We start from the raw sequence: 12719 nt of genomic DNA on the forward strand, positions 1-12719 counted from the left end.
CACTTGGTCCACAGATCTTCAAGTTGGTACAAATCAAAGGCACAGTCCCAAGGAATACATATATTTCTTGGTATTAACAGAGTTGTGGGCCTAAGTACAAAAGTTACTGCCACAGACATACTGACGAGATCGAAAATGAAGACAATGTAATGAAGCAGTAAATCATTTATAGTTATATCTTTATTGCACTGTAGATAGATAGAAAGACAAGAACTATGTTATTACGCAGGATTTGGAACACTAAATACAGGTAGCATTTGTCTCCATGTTGAAGTAATATTGAAACTTCACCGTTACTGGGGGACAGTCCTTCCCACATATAATCCTTTACGAGTCACTTGGAATAAATACAGCAATCAAGCAGTTGATTTTCATCCTCAACACCCATGGAATTTAATGTACCATCTATCAGGTAATACAGTGTATTTGGGAGTTCAGAATGTTGGTTTTTATGGCAGATAAAAACGATGGTCGAACATAAGAGCAAAAATTTTTTCCATTCATGCATCATAATTGCATACAATTAAAATCCCCCCCCCCCCAAAAAAAAACCCACCCCGATACTCATGACTAAATTAAAACAGTAATATCATGTATCTGAATTTTTTACCAATAGAACTTCAACAAGTAATATTCAGTATAACATAATAATAAACGCATGTTGAGATCCCTACGTGACATCGGAATTAATGTAACATTTTTTCTCGATCTTGCTGACTAGTCGTCTAGCGTAGAAGTCTCTGTATACAGGAGGTAGTTCCTCCAGGGCTTTTATCGCTCGCTCTGTAATCTGCATTGCTCGGGCTGCTGGCTGGAGGTCCTTGTTACCATAAGTATCCTTATTATCGTACATACTGTCCTCGAGGTGCTTCCAGAATACATTTACAGCCACACCGAAGTCCAGAGACACCACATTATGAAACCACAGAGCTGTAAAACAAATATACATCATTAAGTGACTTAGACCAGACACCACACTGTAATACCACACAGAGCTGTAAAAAATATACATCATTAAGTGACTTAGACCAGACACCACACTGTAATACCACACAGAGCTGTAAAAAATATACATCATTAAGTGACTTAGACCAGACACCACACTGTAATACCACACAGAGCTGTAAAAAATATACATCATTAAGTGACTTAGACCAGACACCACACTGTAATACCACACAGAGCTGTAAAAAATATACATCATTAAGTGACTTAGACCAGACACCACACTGTAATACCACACAGAGCTGTAAAAAATATACATCATTAAGTGACTTAGACCAGACACCACACTGTAATACCACACAGAGCTGTAAAAAATATACATCATTAAGTGACTTAGACCAGACACCACACTGTAATACCACACAGAGCTGTAAAAAATATACATCATTAAGTGACTTAGACCAGACACCGCACTGTAATACCACACAGAGCTGTAAAAAATATACATCATTAAGTGACTTAGACCAGACACCGCACTGTAATACCACACAGAGCTGTAAAAAATATACATCATTAAGTGACTTAGACCAGACACCGCACTGTAATACCACACAGAGCTGTAAAAAATATACATCATTAAGTGACTTAGACCAGACACCGCACTGTAATACCACACAGAGCTGTAAAAAATATACATCATTAAGTGACTTAGACCAGACACCGCACTGTAATACCACACAGAGCTGTAAAAAATATACATCATTAAGTGACTTAGACCAGACACCGCACTGTAATACCACACAGAGCTGTAAAAAATATACATCATTAAGTGACTTAGACCAGACACCACACTGTAATACCACACAGAGCTGTAAAAAATATACATCATTAAGTGACTTAGACCAGACACCGCACTGTAATACCACACAGAGCTGTAAAAAATATACATCATTAAGTGACTTAGACCAGACACCGCACTGTAATACCACACAGAGCTGTAAAAAATATACATCATTAAGTGACTTAGACCAGACACCGCACTGTAATACCACACAGAGCTGTAAAAAATATACATCATTAAGTGACTTAGACCAGACACCGCACTGTAATACCACACAGAGCTGTAAAAAATATACATCATTAAGTGACTTAGACCAGACACCGCACTGTAATACCACACAGAGCTGTAAAAAATATACATCATTAAGTGACTTAGACCAGACACCACACTGTAATACCACACAGAGCTGTAAAAAATATACATCATTAAGTGACTTAGACCAGACACCACACTGTAATACCACACAGAGCTGTAAAAAATATACATCATTAAGTGACTTAGACCAGACACCACACTGTAATACCACACAGAGCTGTAAAAAATATACATCATTAAGTGACTTAGACCAGACACCACACTGTAATACCACACAGAGCTGTAAAAAATATACATCATTAAGTGACTTAGACCAGACACCACACTGTAATACCACACAGAGCTGTAAAAAATATACATCATTAAGTGACTTAGACCAGACACCACACTGTAATACCACACAGAGCTGTAAAACAAATATACATCATTAAGTGACTTAGACCAGACACCACACTGTAATACCACACAGAGCTGTAAAAAATATACATCATTAAGTGACTTAGACCAGACACCACACTGTAATACCACACAGAGTTGTAAAAAATATACATCATTAAGTGACTTAGACCAGACACCACATTGTGAAACCACAGAGAGCTGTAAAACGAATACAACATTGAATGACTTCGTCCAGACTCCATATTTTCACAATTATAGGTAGACATACATATGTACCTAGTGTGCATCACATTTTAAAATGGAGTATCTAAAAAAAAAATTGCATTTTTAGAATTTTATTCAGTGAACAAAGCCCTATTTTTTTTTTTTTTTACCTGGAATACAGAGAATATCTCCTGGCTCCAGTTTTTTTTTTTTTACTTGGAATATAGAGAATATCTCCAAACTCCAGTTTTATTTTATTACCTGGAATATAGAGAATATCTCCAGACTCCAGTTTTATTTTTTTTACCTGGAATACAGAGAATATCTCGGGGCTCCAGTTTTATTTTTTTACCTGGAATACAGAGAATATCTCCAGACTCCAGTTTTATTTTTTTTACCTGGAATACAGAGAATATCTCAGGGCTCCAGTTTTATTTTTTTTACCTGGAATATAAAGAATATCTCCGGGCTCCAGTTCCCCCTCATATCTCGTGGCTTCGTAGAACTTTGGGTATTTCCCTGGGTCAGGGTTCTCTATATCCAGCACCTCAGACTTGTCACCTGTCAAAACAAAAAACATTGCAGGATTAAATAAATAATGATTTACTCTATGCTTGGAATTAAAACCATGAATCCAAACTACTCAGTTTTCCACTAAGACTTGATATACTTCATTGATGTCTACTGGAAAACATGTTGTTTTTGCATGCATACAATATTTGGGAAATATTGCAATACAAAAGCTTAAAAAGGAAATCTTAGGTCATCTGTAGAACTAAACTCATCTGATTACTTTTTTAAAGAAGGAAAGAAAATGTGAACAAACTCGCATGACCCACACCCTCATAATGAATGACAATGCTATGCATAAAATACAATAAATACATCATAATGTTTATTTAAAAGGCAGCATGTTGGGAACATGGAACTGTCATATTACTCTAATATCATATATTTTGTTTCTTTTTGAATATATACATATATGTGTGGTCAGAACTTCTATATTCAAAAAGGGGCAAAAGTAAAAAAAAAAAAAAAAAAAAAAAAAAAAACCAAATCAGAATTTCCTGTGAAAATACCTATCTACACAGTATGCCCATAATAAGTACAAAGCTAGAAATTCTGCTCAGCGGTTTTAGAGGAGTTTGCACTGACAATCTGTTTCAGTACATGTAGTATATTTAATATTGGCTAAACTTCTACATTCTAATGCTATGCAGCATAACTCACAGGGGGAAAAATCAGAATTTCCTGTGAATATGCACATCTATACACTAATGTCCTTACTACATGTAACTACAAAGTTTCATGAAATTCTGTTGAGCAGTTTCAGAGGACACAAGAACAGGACTGACAGACTTGCTGATGGAAGGACAGGTCAAAATCATCATACCCACCACAGCTCATTGTGTGGAGTATAATTATCTTTCCATATTAAACTTAAATTCACAAAAAAATAAAAATATCTTCAAGCAACAGTAGATTTTAAATAAGTAAATGCATCTCAGATAATATGTAAACTTCTGAGATTGAAATCAAATTTCAGATTGTCAAAGATTTAATTGTGATATAAAGCATACATTACCATTGAGATATAAATTGTGGGCATCTGCTGGGTCAAACAACACCACTCTTTTTCTGCCACTGACCTGAATCAGAATATTGTCCATCACCTGCAGAATTAAAGGTCAAGGTCATAAATAACATTTTCAAGTCATTCCCTACTTTTAAATCATTACCCAAATCCTTAAAAAACTGTTTTCCTTTTACCATCCCCCCAGTCCCTAGCCTGATCACTGATCTGTTTTTCTTTTACCATCTTCCAGTCCCTAGCCTGATCACTGATCTGTTTTTCTGTTTTCCTTTTACCATCCCCTCAGTCCCTAGACTGATCACTGATCTGTTTTTAATGTACTGCCTAATTTTAATTGGTTACTACATGTCACATGTTCTGGTATGAATCTACTAACGGATTGCCTAATTAGGCAATCCATTAATAGACAGTGTCGGTTACCCACTAAAAGTTATCAATGCCTTAATTTCAACAAACAAGTACTATGCATCTTTTAAGCTTTAATTACATCATAATGAGTCCAGAGCTGGAGGCCTTTGGAGGCTATCCGGAACACGCTGGAGAAGAATCTGTCCTTAGGGAACAGGTCGGGAAAGATCAGATCCTCAGCAAGCTCCGGGAACTGTACTCGAACGTCAGCGATGTCCTTCCTCACATCATCACCCAGGGCCCGCAAGTAGTACTTCTCTGTCTAAAATAAAAATTCCAGTTTCATTAGAATCCATCTTTGTACACTTAAAAATTGTACACCTGTACACCTAAAGGTTGTACATCTCCAAGGTTTCAAACTAGGTATGAATGTTTAAACTTAAGAAATACACATATACTGTAACACCATTGTAAGATTCATGTAACTATTTTCTGTTACCCAGTATGATTCACCCCCACAGAAGATATAGCTTTAACACAGTAATGCTACCAGTACATCCATATTTTTCTAAACAGCATGTTTTAAATATGCCTTAAAAACTTATATATACATGAAATAACACTCAAAATAGTATGAATCGAGCTTTTGGAAGTAAGAAAATCTCAATTTCTGCAATAAAGGTCCACTAATTACAATTAGACATTACACCAACAAAACAAGCTCTGATGGGCCAACATCTATATATATGCTGACTATAGAACACAAAATCTTTCCAAACTCCGTTTTATATAAACAAAGCCTCCCCTCGGTCCGACTAAAGCCAGACCTCCAATTGCGCTTCCATGTAGAGAATACATGGTAAAGAGAGGGCTGGCTTTAGTCCTGTCGAGTCTCAAATTCCGTTTTAGATAAACAAAGTCTCACCTCTGATATGAAGAATTCTGTGTGCGTTTCTTCAGCTGCTCGTCTCACAAATTCATTGAATGGCAGCGATCTGTTTATATGTGTTAAATATTATAGGGCATGAAATCTTTGAATGCAGTATTTCTTTTGTTTAACCATTCTATCATTAATTTTTGCAATTCTAATTTAAAATTGAATACATACATATACAATGGCTCAGTGAGATGGACAAAGTAGTTGTATATTGTACATAATGATGTTAAGATTTGCTGTTCCAATTGTTAGGTCATTCTGTCCAGTAATAAGTCCAAATTGGAAATAAATATCTTGTATCTTGGTTTTATTTCACCATCAGAAGAAATTTAAATACAAACAGAAAATAATGTACTCCACAATCATCTTTGATTTTATGAAATTTGCTGAAATTCAGGAAGACTGATCCTATAAGATTTCCACCCTGGACCCAAAATTATGGCATGAATTCAGCTTTCTGTTTAAATAATACATATTATGTACTTCACATGTCAGACTGAGATTACGAAATATATTTTATAATGCTTGAAAATTGTGAATTTATAAAAAGGAGATAATTAATACTTGTATGTAAAGTTTTTGAATTTATAAAAAGGAGATAATTAATACTTGTATGTAAAGTTTTTGTTGATGAAGTCCATCTGTGGGACCGGTGACACGTGGATTTTGACAGGTTTGGCCCCGCCCTTCTCTGCAAGATAGTCCACTGAACTCCATTTTTCTGTGACATTCCCGATGTTTTGTCCTCTCAGTATCACAGGTTTTCTCTGTAATGAACAACAACTGCCATAAAGTTTCACTTCTTTAGAGTTTAATGTATTAATAGAGAAATCTGACAAATCACTCTGTAAATCTGAAGATCTGTTTCTTATGCCCACACTTTCTACAGAAATTTCGGGTATACTGTTGTTATCCTGGTCAGTCCCTCTGTTACACCCTCCTCCCTCAGACTCCTCTTACATTTCACGCAATAGCCAATTCATCTTTTCGAATATGATTGGTTGTGTCCAGTAGATGAGCGATAAGGTTTCAGAGTTTTTACTTTCATCCAGGGAGATAGAAAAATTACGTTTTCCATTAAAAACATCTACCCAAAATTTTACATGTTAGTTACTGTAATTAATCTAAAAGATGAAATCATCTTTAAGAATATGATGGGATTTGTCCTGTATGTGCAATAAGGTTTCAGAATTTCCATTTTCATGCAAGAGGCCAATTGTGGACCAAAAAATGACATTTTTCTGCAAAAACAATTTTTCCAAAATTCCTCTTACATTTTATGCAATAGTCAAATTATCTTTTAGAATATGATTGGTGGTGTTTCAAAGACATACAATAAAGTTTTGGAACTCTTTTTTTTCCATCTGAGAAGCATAATTATGAAGCCAAAATACATTTTTCCAAAAAATAAATAGCCAAATCACCTATAAGAACATGATTGGTGGTGGCTAGCTGTTGGTGTTAAATAAGGTTTCAGAATTTATATTTTCATCATGAGACATGTTTTACAAAAGAACGTACGACTAAGACCAAAATCTTCTTTTGCAATCTATTTTATTCTCTATGTTGATTAAATTACGATTTTAAAGTAAAATATAAGAAAAAATTAGATATTTTTATTATTTTTTTATATGAGGTAAAGCGTTGAACGCAGCACAAGTTGCATCTCGCAGGTCAGATGCATCAACATTGCAGCACAGCGGGGTCAAGGCAGACCATTTTTAACTTTCTTGGGATGAACTCATGAAGTGTGATTATGTAGCCCTAAAATGGACTCTACCAACCCACTGGATAGCCATGTGTGGAGAGGAAGACTTCGCTCTTGACAGACAGAAAGGTCATACCCTCGACATTAATACATCGCCTGTATAATCAAAACAGGTTGATGATGACTGATGACGATCAGTAGATGAGAGTTCAGAACATTTTTAGTCTTTGTTGTAAGTTCTTTTGTAAAACAATGTTCCTGGAGATCATTTTGGCCAGAGAAACGACATTTTTTCTTCAACAAGAGGCCCATGGGCCTGAATAGTCATCCAAGAGCAGTGCAACCCAATAAACACTAAATATACCCAGGTTAGATATTCGATATCAACAGTTATAATTCCACCATACATCAACACTGATCAATACAGCAAAATAAAACTTCTTAATTAGTTTTGAAAATACAAGACTAAGGCTTTGTTACATAAAAAAAGGTATTATGTAGAAGAGGGTGAGAGTTACCCATGTATTTACTAATTTAGAGGCTTATGGCAGCGTAGTTTCACTTTCATTTTGATTTAATATTTGAGGTTAACCTCGCGGCCTAGGGTGTATTCACTATATTGCAAAACATCACACTGTGATTCTCAGTTTTTGAAATTATTCATAAAGCTTTGTAATCTTACCTCTTGAAAGGAATTGTCAAAATGTGTTATTATCTTGACAGACTGTGTTTGTTTCTGTAATAAACATTCGCACATGGGTTTTGACATGTCTCCGGTTCATGACAGTTCGATCATCGAACCATTCGAACACTGACAATAAATATGCAGAAATGCTACACCTATCACAAAAATGCATTGGGGAACGAGCTTTAACAATGGTTTGGTTAACTTTTAATTAATGTATATTATCGTAAAAAACCGCTCGACTGGACACAAGTTACATGAGATTTGGTACTTTGATCAGTGCATTGTAACATTCAACAATTGTCTTGTTTGTAAGGCTCATTATTACAACTGTATTTTCAACGACCTTGGCATTACTTCCACTTTTGGTTATCGTACCTATACTCCAACTGCCCTTTCAAAAGACGAAATTCTTCAGAACCATGTTTCATCAGTTTTAGACACATTTGATATTCATTTGATAGTCAATGGGTCGGATGAATATGAGTAACTGTTACCGTACCTACATGTATACTGGATTCCTAAACTTCATAAAAACCCTTACAAACAAAGATACATTGCTGGGTCCAGTAAATGTTCTACCAAGCCCCTATATTTGCTCCTCACGAAAATATTAACAGCCGTGAAGGAGAAACTTCAAACGCACTGTGCGACTGAATTCTTAAGAACTTTTAGTATTCTTGAAATCACAAATCTTTTCTCAAATCAACATCAAAACGTATGACTTTTCAACTCTTTACACGACCATTCCTCACGATAATTTAAAGACTAGACTTTTTGACATCATACACAGAACTTTGCTTCTTCAACAAAAATGGAAAACGCAAATATTCCTATCTAGTGACCAGTCATCCCAGAAATTACTTTGTTAAACTCCACTCTGATTTCACGCACAAGTACTCTGAAGTTGAAATAAAAAAATATGCTGGAGTTCCTCATTGACATTTATCTTCGTGGTTTTTGGTGATCAGGTCTTATAACACCCATGTGCACAAGTTGTGATCCTTTGTTAGATGACCTGTTTCTATATTCATATGAAGCAGAATTTATTCAGAAACTTCTACGTGAGAAGAAAAAACTCTCTTGCTGCACATGGCCTTCAGTTCGACATTTAGATATACCGACGACGTTTTGTCTATTAACAATAATAACTTTCATTCATATGTCGATTCGATATTCGTCCGTCAAGTAGCCAAGGGGTAGTTTTTAGCAGACCATTCTTCTGAAACACCCATGGGCTACACCAATTGCCTTGGTGAAAAAGAAGGACGATACTTAACGATTTTGCATAGATTACAGGAGGTTAAATGCTTACACAGTAAAAGATATACATACCCCTCCCCTGGATTGATGAATCATTGGAACAATTGTCGGGATATAGTTGGTTCTCAACCTTGAATATTTTTTCCGGGTATTGGCAAATTCTACTTGATACAGTTGAAGTCACTGGCAAAAATCACCTTTTATCTCAAGGAAATTAAAGGAATCTTTCTGTTTCGAGACTTACCGTTTGGACTTTGCCGCGCACCCGTCACCTTTGAAAGATTGGCGGAGAAGGTATTGGGTGGTTTGCAATGGGACATTTGTTTGGTCTGTTCATATGATATCATAATCATGGTAAATACTTTTGACGGTATGATGACCAATCTTTAAAAGGTCTTTGACGGGCTTCAGTCAGCTGGTTTACGGTTAAAGGGAGAGAAGTGTCATTTGTTTCATAGATCTGTAAAGTTCTTTGATCACATCATTTCAGAAGAAGGAATACTAGTACAGGGCTCAGGGCGGGTTTGACCGGTCGACAGGCGATGCTTACTCCTCTTAAGCACCAGATCCCACCTCTGGTATATCTAGGGTTCCATGTTTGCCCAACTCTCTATTTTGTATTCTTTATAGGAGTTATGAGATTGGTCACTAGCTGTTCGTTATGTTAACCTTTTCATAGATCCCTAAAAGACAGAGAATGTAATACCCACAAATGCATTACTGAAGTACGATGTTTTATAAGACTATGTGGGAAATTCATGAATGATTTCGCCAAAATCGCCAAGTGTCTGCAGAAATTAACCGTAAACGGGAGACCATTCGTATGGAGTAATGAATGACGAAACTTATCCAGATTTAAAAAAAGAGAAGTTAATCTTAGTTGCAAGCAAAGATTCTATAAAAGGTATATTATCTCAGCAACAAACTAAGTACTTATGACTATGACTTGCAGATTGAATGCTGATCAGAAGTACACCACTAGAAATGATACCATGTGCCGAAAACCTTGCAAAGAATTCGGATTCTCTCCTGAATGGAACAATGAGGAGATGAATGAATTTGTGATTCCATTCACAGGAATGATGATGAAACTCCGAATAATACTTTTTGAATCATTCTAAAAAAAAAAAAAAATAGTCAGAAATCGCCTTCATCATTAGTTTGCTTGAAACGGATCGAAAGTCAAAACCACATGAAATATCTGGCAAAAGTATATTTCTTAGAAATCTTCTAACGCAGTGAGACTTATTCATCCTGAGCGATAACCTACTATGTAGAAAATGGGATTCAAGAAACAGACAATCTACTATGCAGGTAATTGTTCCTATGAAGGAAAGGAGAAATGTTCTGTATTTTTGTCATGATTTCAAGAGTTCTGGACATTTAGGCTACCAAAATCCCACTAGCGAAAGTAGCCATTATAGGCCAGGGTGTAGGAGATGGGTCAGAATGTTATAAGTGTTCTAGACGGAAGGATCCCAAGGAGACTATAAAAGAGCTCCTACGAAAGTGGTTGACACAGGTGTACCCATGGAGAGATTGGTGACGGGTATCTTGGGAGAGCTGTCAAGGATAGGAATGGGTAATCGGTATATTATTTCGTTGCTAGATTTGGGGTCCCTTGTATAATTCATTCTGACCTGGGGAGACATTATGAGAGCCAGTTGTTTCAAGAACTGTGTGCCCTGTTACATAATCAGAAAACCAGGACAACCCCTTACTACCCACAAAGCGACGGGGTGGTTGAACGTTTCAATAAAACTCTTGCAATTATCAGTGATTATGCTCAGTGCGTATTTGTCAGAATATGGATTTAGGAACTGTACACGGTTTTCTCTGCGATTATTTGCCCTGATTCTTTTCCCAATTATAACACATATATTGATTCCGTTAATTGTAATTCTATCTTCATAAATATATTGATTATGTACTTTGGTAGTATGTTAGGTAACAGACTATTAACTCTCGAGTGTCCAAAATCCCGCGTACTCATAGTAATAGGTGGCTCGGCTGGTCTCGCGTTACACTACATATAACCACCCAATATTCTATTTCATATAGTGTTGTGTTAATTAGTTGCAATCTTTATCATTATGAAATTAATATAATTCCAAAGTAAGTGTGCCCCTCCCCCTTTTTTCAAGGTGGAACTACGGTCTTGTTGAAATTACACCAATACCCCATTGATATTTTGAATTATATTTATATGAGTTTTATTGACTGGCTACCGGTATATCGATACGCTATGCATTAAATCAATCATAATTTCTCAGTTTATGATCATGGAGCCAGAAATAAAAGAGCTTGAGATTTCCTAAAACTAAATAGTCCGTTCCAGGTATTTAAAGCGAAAGCTGAAAACCACACGATTGTCCTGCTTCTTCAAGCCCACAATTCAGGTATGTAAACTGAGCGCATTGTGGACTATGGTTAAGTTAGCGTCAAATAATATTGTGATAGTGCAATTATTGGTAATGACGATGGGAGCAGTCCCGATAATATCTGCAGTTCTGAGAGGTAGGTTAAATGGGTGCAACACGTCGATCGACTCCAAGGTCCCCACTGGAAATTGATATCCCGGCAAAAATAATGTGTTGCTAATAAATACCTTTATTGTTAGGTAAATATTTTGTCGTATTTTGTGTATTCTCCAATTAAGTATATAGACTTAAAAAAAGCCTATTACATTGATTGGAGACAGTTGTACCTTTAGACATACATTTATCTGTTAGGCGATGTCGGCGAATCCTCGGAAAAGACGGACTGACATTCAATACGCTGATAAGTATGGAGGGTAATCGTGTTCAAAAATCCAAGCATGTAACCTTGTTAATCGATACATGCAACAGTGTCAATTTCTCAGTTTCAACTATGTATGTTTGTAACTCATGTCAGGGGTGTAAGTTATGTTTCTCAGAAATGTATACCTCGGTGTCGTACTCTTCTTTTGTGTCATCGTTTGATTTCTGATTTTACATTTCTCGTTATAAAAATGCATCATTGTTTCTTAAATTATACGCGGCCATCCCTACAGTATTTCCGTTTGTAGACTTAGTATTTACATAGCTGTACCTTACAACATCGCATCTTACACCTTACAAGTCAACAAATGTCAAGTTAACATGTTTGTCGAATTTCGATATGACCATATATGGAAAGACAACGGAAATCCACGATTATTACCGAGAAACGAAAGAATTCCCCATTTGTAGGACTAAGCTATTGCGCATGCGCCAAAATTAACAACGGATTTGCATCTCGAATTTGCTAAGTTTTTATATCAAAAGACAAATCGACATGTGTCACAGTCTCAAGTTCTCGACGTTACGCATTACACACAGAAAATGATCTATAAGGTTACGAAGAATGGATTTACACCAACGCCTAATAATAAACATATACTTTCTTGATGTGCATGTGCACAGACATGTAACGTTTATGTATGGATAAAACTATCCAACATGCTAGTACACATATTTT

At 36.0% G+C, this 12719-nt stretch overlaps 1 protein-coding gene across 1 annotated transcript; it reads right to left on the reverse strand.

The window, feature by feature from the left end:
- Positions 1–161: 161 nt before the first annotated feature.
- On the reverse strand, positions 162–8096 carry LOC125656255 (tRNA wybutosine-synthesizing protein 5-like). Its single transcript, XM_048886871.2, has 7 exons — positions 7974–8096; positions 6193–6350; positions 5572–5641; positions 4786–4968; positions 4290–4377; positions 3149–3265; positions 162–930 (listed from the first exon to the last, which is right to left on the reverse strand). The coding sequence occupies exons 1-7, from the start codon at positions 8058–8060 to the stop codon at positions 671–673; spliced, it is 963 nt and encodes a 320-aa protein (XP_048742828.2). The 5' UTR covers positions 8061–8096; the 3' UTR covers positions 162–670.
- Positions 8097–12719: the final 4623 nt, after the last annotated feature.

The sequence above is a fragment of the Ostrea edulis genome, chromosome 7 (assembly GCF_947568905.1).
Source record: "Ostrea edulis chromosome 7, xbOstEdul1.1, whole genome shotgun sequence".
In the NCBI taxonomy this organism is placed as follows: Eukaryota; Metazoa; Mollusca; class Bivalvia; order Ostreida; family Ostreidae; genus Ostrea; species Ostrea edulis.